Source organism: Globicephala melas, chromosome 6, assembly GCF_963455315.2.
Source record: "Globicephala melas chromosome 6, mGloMel1.2, whole genome shotgun sequence".
Lineage (NCBI taxonomy): Eukaryota > Metazoa > Chordata > Mammalia > Artiodactyla > Delphinidae > Globicephala > Globicephala melas.
In genome coordinates, this window is record NC_083319.1 from 68,639,154 (window position 1) to 68,661,224 (window position 22,071).

The 22,071-nt window shown below is 44.4% G+C and overlaps 1 protein-coding gene across 2 annotated transcripts in view; it reads left to right on the forward strand.

The window, feature by feature from the left end:
* The window catches only part of ACER2 (alkaline ceramidase 2), a 33,707-nt gene extending 12,294 nt beyond the window's left edge, over positions 1 to 21,413 (forward strand). For both annotated transcript variants that reach the window (XM_030840585.2, XM_060300973.2), the window contains exons 4-6: positions 4,465 to 4,602; positions 13,287 to 13,424; positions 16,663 to 21,413. In XM_030840585.2, the coding sequence (XP_030696445.1) occupies positions 4,465 to 4,602; positions 13,287 to 13,424; positions 16,663 to 16,849 (463 nt within the window). In that variant the 3' untranslated portion in view covers positions 16,850 to 21,413. The remainder of the gene's footprint in view (positions 1 to 4,464; positions 4,603 to 13,286; positions 13,425 to 16,662) is intronic.
* Positions 21,414 to 22,071: the final 658 nt, after the last annotated feature.

The window sequence follows — 22,071 nt, forward strand, 5'->3', positions numbered from 1 at the left end:
TCCATCGCCAGCACTCTGCAGCCTTTCTCTGCTGAAGATGTGAACTCTCTGCCTTCAGTTTGGGGAGAGTCCTTTGGAAGCACTGAGCACCCTATATGTCTATATCCTTGGCTTTGGAGACCCACCTGGGTTTGATTCCTAGCTTCCCTGCTTACGAACTGTATAACTTGTCTTGACTCTTCAACTTTCTGTTTCCTCATCTGTAGAATTAGGTGATTCATGGTGTTCACCTCAGGGTTCTTGTGAGATGATCCTGCAGAGCACTCTGTAGAGTACTAAGAACATGGTCAGTGCTTCAGGTTAGCTTTCGTTATTACCAATGGCACGTGGAAATTTCTGCCCAGCATTTCTGAGCTATGCACACCAATTGAAGGAGAGAATGAACATTGCTAATTTTAACGAGCAAAGAAAGAAAAGGTGCGTGTTATAGCTCACTGTAAATAAGGATTTCAGCTCTATTTGTTGGCCTTCAATTTGCCAGTGGTGGGGAGAGCAAGAAGGCCAGAAGCCCAAACCCCTCTGTGTGGGCTTCACCACCCATGATGCGGGGACAGGTGGCAGCTCTGCAGTGGAATGGCAGGCCACACCAAAGATTTCGGGTCAAAACCAGGAATTCTGGAGACTGGGGAGTGTGTGTTTTAACTGCCTGAACTTACACGATAGTTAAGATTTGTCTCCCCTCAGCCCCCCACTTTTTTTTTCAGTGATCTAGACTTTGCTGGAATATTTCTAAAAACCTATTAGGAGTGATTCCAGTGTGAGATTTCTAGAGAAGAGAGGGGAGAATGTGTTGACTAAGTGACTTTGGATCAGACAAATACGGATTTCAATAACAGTACAGTGTTTTTTTTAAGCTCTGATACCTCATTTTGCTCATCTGTAAAGTGGAGATAGTAAGAGTATCTACTTTAGGGGTTAGAAATATACGGGAAAATCATATCAAGTGTATAATATAGTGTCTCTTACAGAGTAAAGACTAAATGCTAGAAGTTTTTATGAATGGCTAATACAGGTAAGAGTTTTGAAGATAAAGATATCTGGAACGCCAGGGAAATTATCAAAGTTCATATGTAAATAGAAGTAATTGGTGGGATTTTTAAAAAAAGGGCTGTCTTTCATCTTGCCTGGAATGTCTGAAGAATTGTCAGGATATACACTCAGCTGTTGATGGTTATTAATAATTTGGGGCTTCCCTGGTGGCACAGTGGTTGAGAGTCCACCTGCTGATGCAGGGGACGCGGGTTCGTGTCCCGGTCCGGGAAGATCCCACATGCCGCGGAGCGGCTGGGCCTGTGAGCCATGGCCGCTGAGCCTGCGCGTCCGGAGCCTGTGCTCCGCAACGGGAGAGGCCACAACAGTGAGAGGCCCGCGTACCGCAAAAAAAAAAAAATTAAAAAAAAAAATTGACATTTTTGTTTTGGGAAAAAGGCCTTTTGTAGGCTAATTGTATCCATTTTCTAAAGAATTTATCTTGGTTTTTATGATGTTGTGTCTACAAAATGTAGGGACAGCCCTCACTTTATGATCCAGTTCATTTTTTGAATCCTGAATAGCAAGGTTGCAGGCTGAGGTTTCCCTGTCCTGCTCTCTCTCTGCCTGGATAACCTGGGGACTCCATCTCAGACTCTCTGGGCTGTATCAGTTCCTTAGAAAATGACGGGGGTGGACCTTCCAGGACCAAATGCTGGAGTCCTGTGAGTATCAGGGGCTTGTTCTAGATAGGTTGTATTTTAGTCTTAAAGGGGAGTTTAAAGCAGTGGATCTTAGCCAGGGACATTTCTATCCCATGCAGGCCATCTGGGAAGTTTAAGGACATGTTTTTGGTGGCCCCAGTGATGGGAGGTTTTATCATCCATAAATTCTGTTTCACTTCAGAAGAGTAAAGGGGGCATTACCAAACATTTGATATAAAAGGAGCTCAGGGCCTGATAGGGCTGAAAACCATTGCTTTAAAGGGTAGCTAATGATAAGAACAGTAACAGCATTATTACAATAATATTATGATGATGGTATTTGGTTGCTAGATTTTGGTTTGGGGAATACAGGAAGAAGGGGTGCTAAGGGTTCCCTGACCTTGTGTTCAGTTTGAGCCCATAATGGGCTGGAAAGTTGAAAACAGGAACAGAGGCCACAGTAAGGGTTGTTTAGAAAACACCCGATGGGGACCCCTTGCTTCCGGGTTATTTCTAGCTCTGTCTATCCCCAGGGCCTCTGGTGACTGTGGGGTCGGCTGGTGACCTCTGTTGACTTCTGCTGGTTGCAGAATCGTGCATTCATACGATATCCTCATTGGTTAAGCTGCCTTCCAGAAGTGCATTCCTCCACACCCTCTGGGGAGTGGTAGGGAAGTGTCTGCCCACGTTCCCCTTAGAAAAAGCATGCTTCGTCAAGCTTGTTGCCTTTGAACTCTTCGGCAGAACTATATAGAGCCTTTGCTGATTGCAGCACCAGCTCAGTCAGCTTTTCCCTGCGTGTGATATTATCAACAATGATGTTATGTAAAATAACATTTCTTCTCAAATGATGGTCATGATAACAGAAATAATGGATTTTATTAGCACACACCATGTACCAGGCTCTGTGTTGAGTGCTTTAATGCTTGTATGAACACCATGGGGCCAGTGTCTTGATTTCCATACGGAACATCTGAAGCCTAGGGAGTTTTAGTGACTTGCCAAAGACCCCAGCACTGCTAAGTGATGGAGGCAGAATGTGAACATAGTGGGTCTCATGTTGCCCTCCGTGTCCTGTGCCTGAGTCCTAAACCATTGGCTACAGAGAGATGATGCAATTTGGAAGTATCTGATTATGTGTTTATGCAGCCTAAAAGGCAAAAAAGCCTTGACGTGTCACAGAACCTCAAACCCGGTAACAGAGTTACCGTGGGTCCCCAAGGGCCCTGCGCATGCTCAGGACTGGGGCCTGTCACGCTGCCGTCCTCAGGCTGAGTCGCAGACTTTTATCCGGTAGCTGAAGGATGCCGGCAAGGCCAGGAAAAGAACACGGTTCTCCTGAGGATTTGCTGCCTGGATCCTTTCCCATATACATATATTTTCCCTCTGGTCGAAGTTCAGGGCTACAATTCCTGTTCATTCCAGTCAGAATGTTGGCAGCTTGATCAATGATTTCCTGTGCCTTGATGATAAGTGGTGTTCCTCTTTAAGAGATCCATTTGTTTTTTTGTTTGTTTGTTTTGTTTTCTGGTACGTGGGCCTCTCACCATTGCGGCCCTTCCCGCTGCGGAGCACAGGCTCCGGATGCGCAGCCTCAGCGGCCATGGCTCACGGGCCCAGCCGCTCCGCGGCATGTGGGATCTTCCCGGACCGGGGCATGAACCCGCGTCCCCTGCATCGGCAGGCAGACTCTCAACCACTGCGCCACCAGGGAAGCCCTGATCCATTTGTATTTTGAAGGTTTCAAAGCACTTTGATTTCCTTATAATGGAATTTCATGCAGATTAGCTTCCTAACTGTGACCCTTTCCAGGGCTCTTGGCCAAAGTAAATTGTGCTAATGAGGAATAACAGAAACTTCAAGAACATCATGTGCCCCTAAATTTCAGTCATGGCTATGGCCTTTGAGATCATCTAGTCCAGACTAGACAGGAAATTTGTAGATAAGGAAACGGAGTCCCAGGGAGGGAAGAAGGAGCATGTCCAGGGTCACGTCGCCACTTCTAGATCTTGCTACCGAAAGCACCTTCACTGAAGGGTGTAAGGATGGTATGCATTATTTTTCTAAGATTTGTCATGTCGAAAACCTAACACAAAATTCCAATGCATACTAGACTGGATTGTCAGTAAATATAGACACTAGAATTTTAGACTTTTGTGTGCTAGACACATAGGGCATTTTTTTCTTTTAATCTAGGAAGTTTTATGGTTTGTAAATGGTCTCTGTTTTTCTGATAAAGGTCATACGTGTTCACCTTGTAGAACAGGGGTTGGCAGACTATGTTCTTCGGCCAAATGGGCCCCTTGCCTGTTTTTGCAAATCAAGTTTTATTGGTGCATAGCCATGCCCATTTGCTTACTTGCTGTCCACAGTGGCAGAGTTGAGTAGCTGAGGCAGAGACCCTGTGACCTGCAAAACCTAAAATATTTACTATCTGACCCTTTACAGAGAGAGTTTGCCCAATCATGCTGTAAAACATCTGAAAAAAACATACAGAGAAATGCCACTAAAAAAAAATCAAGTATTCATATCTCACCCTTAGGGATTTAGGTTGATTTTAATTTTACCATTTTCATGGCTAAATATTTTGAAAATTTCTTACTGTTTCCTGAGGATAAATTCCTAGAATAACTGAGCCAGTGCACGAGAATGGTTTTTTACGTTCCTGGTACTCAGTGTGGAATGTCTTTTGAGCTTGCACTCCCATCAGCAGTGCCCGTACTTTGCCAGCATTCAACAAACCAACACGACCTCCTTTGCTAATGGATTTGGTTTGCTTTCACCCATGCAGGGGCAGGTTCAAGGCGGTGGTCTGCGTCCTGTCTGCAGTTACAACGTGCCTGGCGTTTGTCAAGCCTGCCATCAACAACATCTCTCTGATGACCCTGGGGGTTCCTTGCACGGCGCTGCTCGTTGCTGAGCTAAGGAGGTGGGTGCAGGTTTTCCTGCCTGGCCCTGAGGCTGTCCCTGGGGTAGGAGCAAACCAGCTCCTGGTTCTTTTACTGCCCTTGAATGTGGAAGAGGAGATACCCCTCACAAAGAGTAGTTCCTGACTTTTGGATTAGCATCAAGTTGCCTGGTTTGGTTCAAAATGTTAATGATCTCATTTTCAGAAAGAGGGGAGCAGTGTATGCAATGCATCCCAATGGTTCGAAACTAGCTTAGGAGGAAACATCTCAAGGACCTGGTGAGTGCCTAGACCAAGCTGCCTAGAGGTAATTCTGTAGAAAGGAGAATAGATGTGCTCATGTGACACGAATAAGGAGGAAAACAAAGTCCTAGAGAGGCTATTGCATTTACATACAGAAGGAAAAAGAAATGAATGTCTATATACAAAGCAGCACTGCTCCTTTCTCTGAGGCCTAGTTTCTTACAGTCTATCAGGTAAAGCCTTTGCTGTTTGCATAAGCATTTTCTTGTGGGAAGTTGTATGTGCAGAGTTCAGGTTGATATCCAGAAACATTTTAGTTTAGCTCTTGTGCGTTTATGACTGTCTTATTTAGCCCCAATTAAAACACAACTCAACCACTGCCCTTATTGTAATACTCTTTGAAAATGCTTCTTTTTCTCTGCACTCACTTGTAGACATCCATTTTAATTCATGACTCTTGGTCATGGACATAGATGCTCTTAATTGAAGTCTTACATTTATCTACCTTAGTGAGAGTTTCTCTGTGTAATGTGTTATAAGCTTTCTCTCAGTCTTTGTTTTGAGTGGAGACATGTATATATTTCCTGCCAATGCTTTGTCTCTGTGTGTTGTTTTGATTATTAGCAATACCAGGTAGAGACAGAGGTGGTTGAAGAGGTATTTAAACTTGCTGGCTGGCAGTGGAAAGACTCTGCCCTGTCTTGTCTTGTTTTGTCTTGTCGGCTTTGAGTAGCCTTCACAGACCTGGGAAGTAAGAGACCCATTTCAGAACACTAACACATCTTAAAACTCCAGAACACTAACAGATCTTAAAACTCTTTGGAAAACAATTATTGGGTTGGCCGAAAGTTTCATTCGTTTTTTTCCATAAGATGGCTCTAGTAGTACTTAGTTGTCTTTAACTTCATTCAAAACAATTTTGTTAGATTGTATGTGACAGCTGTCATATTAGCGTGCATTTAAAAAAACCACTTATCGGGACTTCCCTGGTGGCGCAGTGGTTAAGAATCCACCTGCCAATGCGGAGGATGCAGGTTTGAGCCCTGGTCCGGGAAGATCCCACATGCTGCGGAGCAGCTAAGCCCGTGCGCCACAACTACTGAGGCTGTGTGCCACAACTGCTGAGCCTGCGCTCTAGAGCCTGTGAACCACAACTACTGAAGCCCGTGCACCTAGATCCCGTGTTCTGCAACAAGAGAAGCCACCGCAGTGAGAAGCCCGCGCACCGCAACGAAGAGTAGTCCCCGCACGCCGTAAGTAGAGAAAGCCTGTGCACAGCAGCCAAGACCCAATGCAGCCAAAAAGAAATTTAAAAAAAGACTTATTAAAATTGGTGAATTTTTGTGGCCATTTTAATATTGAAGATGGAAGAAAAAAAGCAACATTTTTGGCTGACTATGCTTTATTATTTCAAGAAAGGTAAAAATGCAACCAAAATGCAAGAAAAGATTTGTGCAGTGTATGGAGAAGGTGCGGTGACTGATCGAACATGTCAAAAGGGTTTGTGAAGTTTCGTTCTGGAGATTTCTCACTGGATGATGCTCCCCGGTCGGGTACACCAGGTGAAGTTGATAGTGATCAAATCGAGACGTTAATTGAGAACAGTCAACGTTATACCATGAGGGAGACAGCCGACATTCTCAAAATATCCAAATCAAGCATTGAAAATCATTTGCACCAGCTTGGTTACGTTCATGGCTTTGATGTTTGGGTTCCACGTAAGTTAAGCAAGAAAAACCTTCTTGACCGTATTTCTGCATGCTATTCTCTGCTTAAATGTAATGAAAACCTTCCATTTTTAAAACAAATCGTGACGGGCAATGAACAGTGGATGCTGTACAATAATGTGGAATGGGAGAGATCGTGGGGCAAGCGAAATGAACCACGACCAACCACACCTTCATCCAAAGAAGGTGATGTTGTGTATATGGTGGGATTGGAAGGGAGTCCCGTATTATGAGCTCCTTCTGGAAAACCAAACGATTAATTCCAACAGATACTGCTCCCAGTTAGACCAACTGAAAGCAGCACTCGGCGAAAAGCATCCGGAATTAGTCAACAGAAAACGCATAATCTTCCATCAGGATAACGCAAGACCGCATGTTTCTTTGATGACCAGGCAAAAACTGTTACAGCTTGGCTGGGAAGTTCTGATTCATCTGCCGTATTCACCAGACGTTGCACCTTCGGATTTCCATTTATTTCGGTCTTCACAAACTTCTCCTAACAGAAGAATTTTCATTTCCCTGGAAGACTGTAAAAGGCATCTGGAACAGTTCTTTGCTCAAAAAGATTAAAAATTTTGGCTAAGTAATATTCCATTGTATATATGTGCCACATCGTCTTTATCCATTCCTCTGTCGATGGACACTTAGGTTGCTTCCACATCCTGGCTATTGTAAATAGAGCTGCAATGAACATTGGGTACATGACTCTATTTGAATTATGGTTTCCTCAGGATATATGCCCAGTAGTGGGATTGCTGGGTCACATGGTAGTTCTATTTTTAGTTTTGTGAGGAACCTCCATACTGTTCTCCATAGTGGCTGTATCAATTTACATTCCCACCAAGAGTGCAAGAGTGTTCCCTTTTCTCCACACCCTCTCCAGCATTTATTGTTTGTAGACTTTTTGATGATGGCCATTCTGACTGCTGTCAGGTGATACCTCACTGTAGTTCTGATTTGCATTTTTTTTTTTTTTGATAATTAGTGATGTTGAGCATCTTTTCATGTGCTTTCTGGCCATCTGTATGTTTTCTTTGGAGAAATGTCTATTTAGATTTCCATTTATTTTGGTGTTTACAAAATTCTCTTACTGGAAAAAATTTCAATTCCCTGGAAGACTGTAAAAGGCACCTGGAACAGGTGCTCAAAAAGATAAAACATTTTGCGAAAGTGGAATTATGAAGTTGCCTGAAAAATGGCAGAAGGTAGTGGAACAAAAGGGTGAATATGTTCAATAAAGTTCTGGGTGAAAATGAAAAATGTGTCTCTTATTTTTACTTAAAAACTGAAGGCACTTTTTGGCCAACCCGATAAATTGCCTATAAAGACATCTGGATGGATTTGTATTAGTCAGTCCAGTGGTGCTGCCTGCTGTTAGGCTTGAAGTCAATCGAATGTTCTGCACTTAGCTATGTTTCTTGAGAATTCATTGCAATCTTGTTGTCATTTTAACTCCTGAGTCTAATCATCTGTTTTAGTCTATAATTTTGTTAAAAAATACCTAAGGAAAGGGCAACTTTTAAATTCATATTACCTAAACAAGAGCAAATGAAAGACAAGTGGTTAGGGCAGATGCTTTTAAGGTTTAAATTCTGCTTCACAACTGTGATCTTTAAGCAGGGAAACATATCTTTCTTTAATATTCCAACCTTTGCAAGTAACTACAGAGGAAATAATTTCTGTTCCATACTTAAAATCTTGGCCCCTAAAAAGCTAGTCCTCACTACTGCTAATTGGTCTTCATCACGACATTAGCAGATTGCCGCATCATGGGAAGCATCCCCGCCTCCACCTAGGGTTTGCCTTTCTGCCCCTTGATAATTCCCTCTTCTCCTATGCTTAGTTTACCCCCTGTGTCATCCCTCCCTCTCCAAAGGATCCATCCCATTAGCCTGCAGCCGTATTTGAGTCTCCCCCATCTTCTCTAACACCCAAACCTGGACTCAGTCACATCTGTCTCCAGCCCTCACCCTTTCTCTCTCCTGTCTGTCACAGCCACCCTTATTTAAAAGTTGTCTCCAGGGAATTCCCTGGCCGGTCCAGTGGTTAGCACTCGGAGCTTTCACGGCTGTGGCCCGGGTTCAATCCCTGGTGGAGGAGCTAAGATCCTGTAAGCCGTGTGGCGTGGCCACACACACACACACACACACACACACACAAAAATAAATAAATAAAATTGTCTCCATCCATCACCTCTCATTTAGTCTTCAGGCCACTCCAATCTGGCTTCTGTCCCCACTTCAATACCCAAACCCTCTTGGTTGTGCATCCAATGGTCATTTTTCTGTCCTCCTGAATGTCAGCTCTCTGCACAATTCACCCCCTCATCCTTGGAACATTCTTTCCCGTGATTCCTATGACACCACGCCCTCCTGAGTTTCTACCAACTCTGCGGCAGGTCCTCTCAAGCCCCTCTTGCAAGCTCCTTCTTTTCTATGCGCCTGTCCATGTAGGGACCCCATAAGGTACACCCTCACCTCTCTGCTTTTCTCCCACTATATTTCCCCCTACAACCTCTCGTCTACTCCATGGCTTTAATTCCTGTACGTATGCAAATGGCTCTAACCCAGTCCTTCCTTCTACTCCACCACTGTGTATCTAGCTGCCTGCCTGACCTCTCCAACTCCACGTGTCACAGGCATCTCAAATCCAACTTATCCAAACCCAGATTCCTGATCTCCCTTTCCAGTTCTGGCTCTCTTAATATTTCCAGCCTCAGTAAATTAGAGCACCATTTACCCATTTGCTCAAGCCGGAGGTCTGGCTTCCTCTTCCTTCCCCAGTCATCTCATCTGATCATCATTATTTTTCTATTGGTTGGCATCACAATTAGGTTAAAGTTCAAAATCCTCCACGTGGTCCCTGCCTGTGGATCTCTCCCCCACAAAGCTCTCCTTACATTCTGTCCTCCAGCCATTCTGACCTTCCGTGTCCCCAAGGGGGCCTGGCTCCTCCCGGCTCCAGGTCTGGGTGCATGCTGTCCCTTCTTTCTGACCCTCTTGCTTGGTTCATTTCTGCTCATCCTTCAGGTTTGGGCTCAACCATTTATATGCTCTCAGAGCATCCCATACTTCTCCTTTATGGCCCCCATCTTGGTTGTAATTTAAAAAGTATTCGTGCTGTTGTTTTGCTCAATGTCTGTCTCCTCTGCTTGACGTAACTCCACATGGGCAGGGACGAGGACCCCATACACTGCTGTGTCACACTTCCCACTCAAGTCCCGGAGAGGAAAGAGAAGATGCTTGTTGGCCTGCTTTGATAACATCCCCAGCAAGAAGATGCCCTGTCGCTCTTGTCATGTCCTTCCAGAGTGTTCACTGCTTGTCATCAGCAATGATCTGTCATGTCTCAGCTAAATGTTCCTCATCCCACCTCCCTCTGCTCAGAACAGATAGGGGAGGGGCTGTTTTTTACCTTTCCATTTCTCATTAGCCTCATTCCTAGAGCTTGTTTCTAGTCTTTTCATACATTCATTGTCCTTATTAAACCTTCTCTCAGACCAGGAGGAAACAAAATTTTCTTATGTCTGGGGGTCACGACCTGACAGTGACTGACATTTGTGTTGTCACATCACCAAGTGACTCAGCTGTGTTGAGAATATTTTGAAATAGACTTTTTCTGATTATAGGAGTGAATTTATTGTTAAGGAAAACCTTGAGAGCACAACAAAGGGTCAAGAAGAGAAGAAACGACAGCCATCCTCTCAGTTTTTCTATCCTAAAATAGGGTCCTGATACACATGTGTGTATATATATGACTTGTGTCCTGCTTTTCCCGTTTAACCTTACATTGACATTGTGATATAAGCCCTGAAAAGTGGGGATAAAACCTGACGGAGCGCAGGTTTGGGCAAGCCTCAAGTTCACGTAGCCCTTGTTAGTGGCGTACAGCAGGACCTGTGTCTCTAGAAACAGAGAAAGGGTCAGTACCAGGTGCCCTGAGTCCCTGACTCTGCAGGACTTTGTTTTTCCTCCCTGCTTCACAAGTGTCAGCCCCGCCCCGCCTCTTCCGTGACCACCTGCCTTTCAGCCTCTCTTGCCACGTACACTGCATCTGCAGCTCTCTGTGCTGGTGTGGCCCTTAAGCCAGATTTCCTAGGTTTAGTTAAATTGAGCTTACATAGTTCCTGTTACACCAGGCTAACTGTCTACATATTTGTTGATGCTTGTTTTTGTTAGTTTTCATTTTACCTTTTAACATGGCAAGAGGCCTGTTTATTATTATTATTTTTCATAAATTTTTATTTTATTTTTGGCTGCGTTGGGTCTTCGTTGCTGCATGCGGGCTTTTCTCTGGTTGCTGCGAGCTTCGCTGTGGTGCGTGGGCTTCTCATTGTGGTGGCTTCTCTTGCTGCAGAGCACGGGCTCTAGGCGTGCGGGCTTCAGTAGTTGTGGTACATGGGCTCAGTAGTTGTGGCTCATGGGCCCTCGAGCGCAGGCTCAGTAGTTGTGGCACACGAGCTTAGTTGCTCCGCGGCATGTGGGATCTTCCCAGACCCAGGCTCGAACCCATGTCTCCTGCATTGGCAGGCAGATTCTTAACCACTGCACCACCAGGGAGGCCCAGGCCTGCTTATTTTGCCTTGTACAGTGCCTGGTGTGGATTCTGAGAATTTGGTACCCAATCAATATTGTTACTGTTTTGTTTTTTTAATCTAAAAAAATGTTCTGATCAGATCACTAGGAGGCAGTTAAATAAAGAAGTGAAGGACAGTTTTATCTGTTCATGGAGCAAGCCTTATTTTTAAGTGTGCTTATTCTGGACCAGGCACTGTTGCTAGATGCTGGATATACATTAGTAAAAGAGTAGGCCTAGTTCCTGCGCTCATTGGTCTTACAGTCTAGGCGGATACTAGGTATTAACAAACACTTAAACAAATACACACTCTCAGCTTGTGATGCATGTTATGAGGGAAGATGGCAGGGCCCCAGGAGAGAATGTGATGGGGGAGTTCGATGGTACTTGGGCTGTCAGAGAAAGTCTATTTGAGAAAGTGCCCTTGAAGCTGAGACCTGCAGGGGTGGAGAAAAATGGGCGGAGTGAGGGGACAGGGCTCTGGGAGAGGGGCCGCGGGTCCAAGGGTGAGCCGTTCAGAGGAGAGTGTGCTGAAGAGAAGAGGGAAAATGGAAATTGTTCATCTCTGTTTTCGTCACTAAACTGGAAAGTACTCACTGCTTATGTCGTGGGCTCTATTAATTCTTTCAAAAATTTTTTCAGGTGGTGCATTTAGCCCTCCTACCGACAGGGTTTCTCAGTGTGTTTTTTGAGCGGGTCTCTCTGAGCCTGCTGTCCATCCCGTTTTCACTGACGCTTTTACTCATGTTTCTGTCAGGCAGCTGGGAAAGGTCCCAGCAAGTCAGGCTTCTGACACCGTCTACTCGTTCAACAAATATGAACCAATGCTGACCCTGAGAGTGAGCGAGCTTGACTGACCGGGGAGCAGTCCTTTAAGGGAAAGAGACCCTGAGGGAGGGTTCGGAGGACCCTCAGCCACCAGCTGCCTCTGGGCATTTCTCCCTAGGAATAGAAGTCACCCACTTCGCAAGCCATTTGGTGACGAGGAAAGAGAACGGCAGCTGAAATTTCCTTTGAGCTGTTGGGGTTTATTTCAGAAACCCTTTTGTTCCAGCGTGCGTTCAGGAGTGCTGTGAGTCTCCTATGTGCCTGGCGCTGTCCCAGGGGCTGGAGGTGCAACAGTGAGCAGCTTACCTGCTGGTAGGAGATAGGTCTTAAATATATAAGGAAAACACAGAGGATGTCAGCGGGGCTGTAGTCGCTACAGAGAGAACTAGAGGAGGGAAGAAGGTGATCGCGAGGGTCACTTAGGGGGTAGAAACAGGTGATGCGATTGTTAGGAACAGTGCTCAGCAGAGGGCTCACTGAGTGACATCTGAGCGAAGACTTGGAGGTGGCGAGCCGCGTGTATATCTGGGAACAGCATTCCAGGTGGCAGGAACGGCAAGTGCTAAGGCCTGGAGGAATGTGCCCAGGATTTTGGAGGAATGGCAGAGGTCCCTGGGGGGTTTGATGAGCAGAGGCAGTGAGGGGCAGAGTATGGAGGACGGGGGTGGAGCACAGAGGAGAAGCCAGCACACTGGGGCCTCGTGGCCTCCGTGAGCACTTTGGCTTGCCCTCTGGGAGAAGGGAAGCAGTTGGAGGCTTTTGGGCAGGGTGTTGAGAGGTGACTGTAGGAGCAGGGTTGGATGGAGGCAGTGGCTGTAACTCAGGCAGGAGATGCTGGTGGCTTGGACCCAGGTGGACGTGATGGAAAGAGGTCAGATTTTGGATATATATTGAGGGGCTGATGGATTGGATGTGGGGTGGGTGAGAAAGAGAAGAAGGACTCCAGAATTCTTGGCCTGAGGTCCTGAAAGCACAGAGTGACCTCTTCCTGAGAGGGCTGGGAGAAGGACGGGCATTGGGCAGAAGGAAGGATTTAGGAGTACGTTGTGGACGTGTAAACTTTAGATCAACACTGGGTGTCGGGTGGACGTGTCAAGAATGTGACATGTGGTTTGTTAAGTCTGGAGTCAAGGAGAGGCCTCGGTGAGGAGTGTGGCTTTTTGAGCCATCAGGGTACATACGGTGTTTACATCCGTGAGCACGTGTGACGGGGCGTTGGGTGGGAACCCTGGTGCCAAGGGGCCAGGGAGGCAAGAGGAAGCAGAGAAGAAGCGGCCAGCAAGGTAACAGGAGCCAGGACTGACACGAGCTGTTCTCTGCATCCCCTGGCAGGTGTGACAACGTGCGTGTTTTTAAGCTGGGTCTCTTCTCGGGCCTCTGGTGGACCCTCGCCCTCTTCTGCTGGATCAGTGACCGGGCCTTCTGTGAGCTGCTGTCGTCCTTCCACTTTCCCTACCTGCACTGCGTGTGGTGAGCCCCGCTCGTGGTGGGGTGGGTGGTCACCAGGCAGGGTCTACCCTCGCTGTCGCTCCGTTCTCCCTGCGCGGGGCGCAGATGTACACGGGGGACAGAGCTGAGCCTGGGTGCCTCCTCTCCTCAAGTAGACTGTCAGACATTTCAGAAGCGATAGAAAAAGCAGCAACAGCTCCAGGGAGCAGGCTTAGCCGGAACAAACAGACCTAATTGTCTGTGCTTCACGTCTGTGGTCTCTCACCTCTAGTTCCATTATTAAAGCAGAAAGGAGCTCGGAACTTGAATCCGTAACCTGAGCTCTAGCTAGATCTCCAGGGTGGGGGAAGGTGGCGAAGGCTCGGGACAGATGTGATGTGGGGATAGGACGGTCCTGAATGGGGACCAAGCACGCCTTTTGAGCCTGAGTGACCAGCCTGGGCCTCACGGGTCACCTAGGGACAGTGTCTTTGGCTTTGTTCAGGATCACCCACCTGGTGACAACAAACCAGTCTAGGAGCTCAGTGATGGGGAATTGGAGCATCTACAGCTTAGAAGGCTCAGGATACACTTAAGAAAAAGAAAGCTACAGAACAGCACGCAGAATCCCGTACTCAGAAAGCTGGGGAGGAAATCCAGTGGTTTTCTTCCTGGGAATGATCAGATGCACAGGTTTTAACTGTGTAGTCTGGTAAATTTTGATAACTGTATCCACCTGTGGAAATAGGATCTCACTGAAGATATAGTACGTTTTTAATCGATCCAAGCTCCCTTATCATACAGTGATTTAAGTAAAATTCAAAAAGTCGACTGTAATAACTTGGATTCCAGCTTAATTTGTTTCTAAATTTGGTGTACTTTCTGAGGTTGTTTTTTTTTTTCCCCCCCAAAGTTGAACCATTTTCTGAGACTTCCCCTGTGGTCCAGTGGTTAAGACTCTGTGCGTCCACTGCAGGGGGCGCAGGTTTGATCCCTGGTCAGGGAACTAAGATCGCACGTGCTGTGTGGTGTGGCCTCAAAAGAAAAACAAAAACAAAGTTGAACCATTTTTTCATCCAGTTGTAAAGTGACATATTTATTTATTATAACAAATTTAAACAATAGGTAAGTATAGAAAGAGAGACTTTCATAACTGTCCACCAAAGAGAGAGAACAAGTGTTAACAGCCTGAAGTGTATCCTTCCAGGTGCTTTACATACATAGTTCTCCAATTCTCCTTTTAAAAGCAAAAATAACATCATTCTCTACATGATGCATATTGGTCCTTCTTTTGTTGTTTAAACTAAATATTAGATCATAGACAGCTTTCCTTACCAGTGCGTTTATATTATCTTCAAAAGTTTTTGTGTCCAGTTAATACCTCACAATATGGATACTTTATAATTCATTTACCAACCTCTCTATTAACGGATACTTAGGTTATTTCTAACTTTCCGCTTTTACAAATAATCGGTAATGAACATCTGTATTTGTTCATATGCCTGAATTGTGTCCTTAGGTTAAATTATAATATGTTGCCAAATCCAGAGATATTATATCAACTAACACTTTTTACTAAAATCTGTAAGGTAGTAAAAGTGTATCTGTAAGATACACTTTCACATATACTGGATATTAGTAACTTTAAAAAAAGTCTTTGTTAACCTGAAAAGATTTTATTTTCATGTCTTTTTAAAAAATTAGTATTTTGTTGGGCATCTTTTCAAATGTAAAATTACTATATCTTTCCTCTTTTGAAATGTGCCTTTTAAGTTTCTTTATCATCCCTGTGGAGTGTTTCCATTTTTAAAAGTTTATATCCAGCACCTAGTGCCTGACACATAGGAGACAGTCATTACTGTTTACTACCTATAGGCCATTTATTGGGCACACTTGCAACATTTTCAAAAGTACAGAGATTAATACATGGGGCCCCCAGGTAGGCAACACTTAGCTTCAGTAGTATCTACGTGAGGCCAATCTCATTCATGCCACCTTCACCCACTACCCACCCACACCCGGATTATTTAAAGCTAATCCCAGACACCCTATGAGATGATTAGTCTTTTGATTCTTTGTAAGATAGGGATTTTAATTCTTTGTCACATGGTGCAAATATTTACCCCCAGTTTCCCATTTACCTTTCAGTATGTTAATTATATTTTGTGTCATACTGGTTTAAAATTTTCATGTTCTCACATCTGTCAGTCTTTTCCTTTAGGTTTTTTTTTTTCCTCTCCCTTCTGTATGCATTACAGTGTGACTGTGACATCCCTTAAATGACACTGTTCTCAACTAAGCAAACTGGTAGTACTCTTACAGCCATCTTTATTCCATGCGTTTTTAAATGTAGAGACGTGCATTGCATGTGGCTCTCACAACCATTCCCTTTAGGGTTTCTGAACTTTGTGTCATTCTAAGAAAGGCTTCCCCCACCAAAGTTTATAAAAATATTTTCTTTAATTGTCTTTAAATGTATTTTAAGTCTTTAATTCATCGAGTTAAGTTTCAGCATAAGGTACAAAAGTAGGATTACATGCCTTTAAATGGTCCCTTGCATGATAAAGATCAATATGAAAACTTTTTACAGGCACAGTGAATTTAATAATAGTAATAAAAAAGAGTTCCCTTACTAAAGTGCAAAAGCAGGTGAATCAGTATAAAATTATTCCTGATGAAGGGCGTCAGATGTGTACAGCCGATTATTAAAGCTAGAAGGGTGGGGGCACTAGTTCCACATGCTCATCGGTTATTTCCTTAGTGCCTCTGTTTTATTTATTTTGTTTTTTTAGTTTAATTCATTCATCAATTTATTTACATGTCAATCCCAACTCCCAGTCTGTCCTTCCCCCACTTCTTCCTCCCTGGGAACCAAATGTTCCGTTCTCTAAGTCTGTGAGTCTGTTTCTGTTTTGTGAATAAGTTCTTTTTGTTTGTTTGTTTAAGATTCTGCATATAAGTGATATCATATTAGTGCCTCTGTTTTAAATCCTGGGGCCTCGGTCGGCTGAGCCCCAAAGGCATTTGCAGGTTTTTCCTGTTATCAAGCTGGAATGTTTTAGAACATTCCAAAAGAGGCTTTGTTGGCTCAGGACTTACCATTCTTCTGCTATTCCAGGGATTGTTGGGCAACCTCACCCCTTCTTAATTAAAGGAGGCCCCTGCCTGTCTTTGCATCCAGGAGAGGCAGGTTAGCCGGAGGGAGGAACGGGCTAAACCCAGCACAGTCTCACTTGCGTCGGGTTCTCTCAGTTCTCACGCCGCCACGTCTCCATCGCAGGCACATCCTCATCTGCCTGGCCGCCTACCTGGGCTGCGTGTGCTTCGCCTACTTTGATGCTGCCTCCGAGATACCCGAGCAAGGCCCCGTCATCAAGTTTTGGCCCAGCGAGAGATGGGCCTTCATCGGTGTCCCCTACGTGTCCCTTCTGTGCGCCAACAAGAAATCACCCGTCAAGATCACGTGATGGCGAGGCAGTGGCTGGCCTCTCTGCTTATCTTCTCTCACGCACCTAAACTTCATCTCCCAGCAGAGACAGCCAGCGGGGTTCGCAGAGTCGGGGGTGGGGTCTGTCTTTTAAAAATTCAGTGCCCTTGGGTTCTAACTAGTGTGTCTGTGGACCGCCAGGACTCCACGGTGCCTGGGGAGCAGCGGGTGTCTTCCCCTTTCCCAAAGATGGGAAGTAGAGGGCCGAGGGGCACTAGGTGTGTCTTCTCAGTGTCACCTCCAGCTGCAGTGCTCATTGGGCTGCGTCCTTTATGGTGATGGCAGAGCTGTCCCGTGGGGGACCCAGCGCTGCACACGCCTCGCTTCCTGGTGAGGGTTTGCTCCAGATCCCACCGTTCCCATGTGCTCTCGGAGCGGACCCTCCCTTGACAGACAAATCCTGCGCCCGACAAGACCCTCTGACTGTATGATGGAAGAGGCCAGAGATTTTCATTTGGGGAAACTGTCCTGAAACGAAAGCAAACAAATGGAACACACACAGGGCTCGCGGCTAAGGAGGCTGGTTTCCCCCCTTGCATCTCTCCGTAACCCAGGGTTTACATACATGTGTGCATCCTTTTCCTGCTACCTCTTCTGAGAGATGGGAACTTGACTTCAGATCAGGGTGAAGCTAACAAGAAAAACCCTCCGTGTGTGCCAAAAATGACACTCCACTTTAAGCCGTTCTTGAAGATAAGCGCAAGTTTTAAATGCTGACACGGTCCCCGCCCCTCAGCCCAGTACGCTCCAGCACACAAAGAGAAGACTAGCTACGGTGTGAGTGGTGTGAGCGTTCCATGCAGAGACCCACCCCTTTACTGCTTGACCTCTGTGACATTGCCAACGGCCTGTGACAATCGTGGTAGGGGTCCTGGTTCAAACTGGAGCAAACATGAAGTTTTAGAAGTTGTTCTCATTGGAAGCCTCCTGTATGCTGTCCTATTCCGGAAATTATCCTCAAGAATCTTGCCGCTTCTGTCTTTGATATTTACTGTGGGAATTACACTCGGTATCCTCACAGTATGAGGTGCTTCCTATGGTTTCTCCGCGCCGGCGTTTGACCACGTGCTTTTCTTAAGTGCTGGCCTTAACTACACACTGGCTGCTTTGGGTGCAGCAGGGCAAATCTCTTGCCTTCTGAGTTCTCACCTAAAGTGACACTGGCTGCAACTGCTGTCCTCTTCACTGGGCTGAATGGGAGACTCCGCATATGTCTTCAAGGTGCGAGGTGGGAATTCGTGACCTCAGGGATACTCATTTTAACTCAGGCATCTCTTGCTTTGCAACATTCCATCACGGGAGAGGGCAGAACAGATGTGTCCTTCTTGTGTGGATGGGAATCATGTCACTGTCCTAAGTATTTAAGAGTTGGGCAGTAGCAGTTTTTGGCTTGTCCGGGAACTCTTACTCTGGTTAAAATTTGCACAGAATTGCAGGTGAAAAGTCCAAGAAGCAACTGAATTTAGACTTTAGAAATGAGTGACTTTATTCTACTTCTGTGGTTTTCAAATTATTTTAGCAGCAGAATCCTGTTTGCAGTAAGAAATCTTTATGGAGACCTAATGTGTGAAATAATTTGTATTTTATTAGCTTAAATTTATTTCGAGGTTGAACTTACAGCACTTCGTGAATAATATAAAAGGCAGTGAAAATGGAAATTAACAAATTGGTCATTTCCAAGGTAGAAAAAATTTGGTATTGAATGAGTGTACATGTTGCTTTATTATAGTTTAAAAAACGGTATTTGAATTAAATACTCATGGAATCTTTAATCTACCCATATGAGACCTAGGTGACTTGTGGAACAGAATTGGAAAAACTGCTCTTAAGTCCTTTGGGTTTCAAGTCTAGAATTTTCTTTAAAGGGAAACGTCAGACCATCCAGATTGACCCACCAGGCACGGATTCTCATCTCCTCCATCCTGCAATATAAAAATGCTCCAAGTAGGGAGTTTGTTGTATTTTAAGCCCAGCTCTTTTAGTGCGAAAAAGTAAATAAGGAGAAGCAGAGAGTGTAGGAAATGTTTTGTGTGTGTGTGAGGTTTAATTTCTGTCTTGAAAGCTCCTCAGTGATGGGAGCATTGTCCCAACCATTAAGGAGGGACCGTTTCTCCCTATGAAATGAAGGGTGTGTTCCATGGGAAACACCACCTCCAGCCCCCAAGGCTTTGACATTGCCCTTCCGGAAGGTTCTGAGTGACCTTTGGAAATAGGGATACAATGTGACTCTGCTGGAAGTAAGGAAGTAAGTACACTAACTCACAGGACTATTTCTCTGCTTCTCCTACAAGACAAATGACTAAGTTAAGTTTCGGAGAGAATGCTTTTGTTATGAAAAACAGAATGCCCTTCTAGAGATTGGTTTTAATGAGATGAAGACTGAGAAAAAAGTGTGGAATGGGGTATATTTGAGGAAGACAAGACTTTGCTTTTGAACAGAAATCACTATGCTTGCCAGCGTGGGATGGTAAATCAAGAGAGTAGGAATAGGGCTTCCCTGGTGGCGCAGTGGTTAAGAATCCGCCTGCCAATGCAGGGGACACGGGTTCGAGCCCTGGTCCAGGAAGATCCCACATGCTGCGGAGCAACTAAGCCCGTGCGCCACAACTACTGAGCCTGTGTGCCACAGCTACTGAGCCTGTGTGCCACAACTACTGAAGCCCGCGCATCTAGAGCCCGTGCTCCTCAACAAGAGAAGCCACCGCAATGAGAAGCCTGAGCACCGCATCAAAGAGTAGCCCCGGCTCGCTGCAACTAGAGAAAGCCCACGTGCAGCAACGAAGACCCAACGCAGACAAAAATAAATAAATAAAATAAACAAAATTTTAAAAAGAGTAGGAATATACCAATCTTACTTTAAGTTAGGTTTATGGCATCATGTATATTTACATTTGTATTCATAGTGCTCATAGCACTACATGCATTTTAAAGAAAATGGGGATATTAAGAAAAGTTGATGGAGAAGAAATAAAGTAATGTGTATTTCTGTAGCTCAAGGACAACCATTGTTAATATATTTTGATATATTTCCTTCTTGTCTTTTTTTTCCTAATATAGTTGTCCATTGATGTCTTTTAGAGCTGACAGTTGATCTTGTACCTTGAATGGAATATAAATGCCAGTTGTATATTTTTCCTGAAGAGCAGGTTTTGGGATATACGAGAGAGTTAGCTATGCTCTTGAGTGTTCATCACTGGATTCTAAGACTTACTACTGAGCCTTCCCTTTTAATCGAGCCTCACATGAATGGGCCCTAAGAAATAATGAACTGAATTCTGCTTTTTGATATGCTTCTGCACTTAGATGGACAAGTCATAGAAAATAGCTGTTAAATATATGGTTCTACAGGTTTTGATGTTTTCAGATTTTAAAAAAGTGCATAGCTCATTTCATTAATTGATGTGAAATCAAGAATCCTTTTTTTCCCCCCTGATAATTCAGGGAAGTGGAGATTTGACATTTAGGAGTTAGGTCATGGCGGTTCCTCAGCATGGCTATTAGATATTTGTTCTGGTTAGAATTTGCCTAAGAGAGATACCCAGCAGGAACTGGATTTAGAATATTAAAAAACATTAATTTACCAAGTGATCACTTAAGTTAATGATTCTTGTTTTATAGTGTTTGATGATTTTTAGAAAATATTTTCTCCCCTTTATTATTATAATGTAAAACAAGCACTTCAGTGAGTATATTGCAGGTGTTTGGGGATGAGATATCTACACCTGTTTGGTAATAGGCTACCTTTTGGGGGAACTCTGTGCCTGTCCTTCTGAAGAGTGCCTATACAACATGAATTGTGGATCAAAGTTGTTCTGTTGGGGGACTAACCTTGATGGTCATCAAGCACAGGCTTTGTAAAAATACCATCACGTCTTCTATTTATTGGATTTCTCAGGTGTGTAAAAACTTCTTACTAGTTCATTATGCTTACCTGAGCTGCTGCCATACCGAAGGCTCCAAAACTGGGATGTGATCCTTCCCCGGCTCTTTATCCCTCGGGGCTGACATGGAACCATCTCTGGGGGACAGGTGAGGGCTGAAGCTTGCCTGGCCAGAGCCCCCCTCATAGCTCCTTTTCCCCAAATGAACTTGGAACCTTTAATAGCCAGCTCTTTGCCTGGGTCCTGCTGACCCAGCTGGTCAAAGAGGAGTCTCGGGCCAGGTTGGGATTCTCAATGGATTTTATAGACATCGTTCTCCTACAGATTTTTTTTTTTTTTTTTTTTTAATGACCCCTACTCTAAGGGACTAATTGTTTGAATTGTGTCTTTCCCTATATGTTAAACCAGATTTAAGGCGATGTAACCACAATATGTAATCAGAGCAAATAGAGTATTTTCAGATATATACCTTGTTCTGTCCTTCATATAGGGTGTGCTGTATATGGGTGGTAGGCCCACGGGCTGTGGTAGCGTTTCATCTCCATTACTTTGGGAGTAATTCAAGGCCTTTTGAAATGGAGCTTTTGCACTTTATGCTCTTTTTTTGAACTGACTGTGATAGCTATGTTTGATATTAAAGCTATAAGTGGTATTTTCTGTGAATACGTATATGTTTGTGTTTATTTCCAAAATGATTTCTGCAGCGGCTGCAGTGAGAAATACATTTAATGGATCGTAAAGTGCATTTGTTCAAATTCACTTATTAATGAATTTGGATATCATTGTTAGTAAACATACTTAAAATTAGTGAAGTTAATTGTTGGTTTCTTCTCAGAGCTGTGAAATGAATACACCTACATATTTCCAGTATAGAAGTACCCACAGGCAGTTTATTTTTATTGAAAGTTCTATAATTATGTCATGTGGATATAAAATCTCAAATATAGAAAACAACTCACCTAAGCTGTAGTTCATCCAGTCACTGGAAGGAAGATCATAGAACAATATAATATAGTAAATGAGTTTAGCAGGAAAATTCTGTATCTACCTGTTTTTCTTAATTTCCTGTGACCATTTTTTTTAAAAAATATTTATTTATTAGGTTGTGCTGGGTCTTAGTTGCGGCATGCAGGATCTTCATTGCGGCATGCAGACTTCTAAGTTGCGGCATGCGTGAGGGATCTAGTTCCCTGACCAGGGATTGAACCCGGGCCCCCTGCATTGGGAGCATGGAGTCTTAACCACTGGACCACCAGGGGAGTCCCTCCTGTGACTTTTTTTTTAATTAAGGGATTCATAGGCAATCATATTTATAAGAATA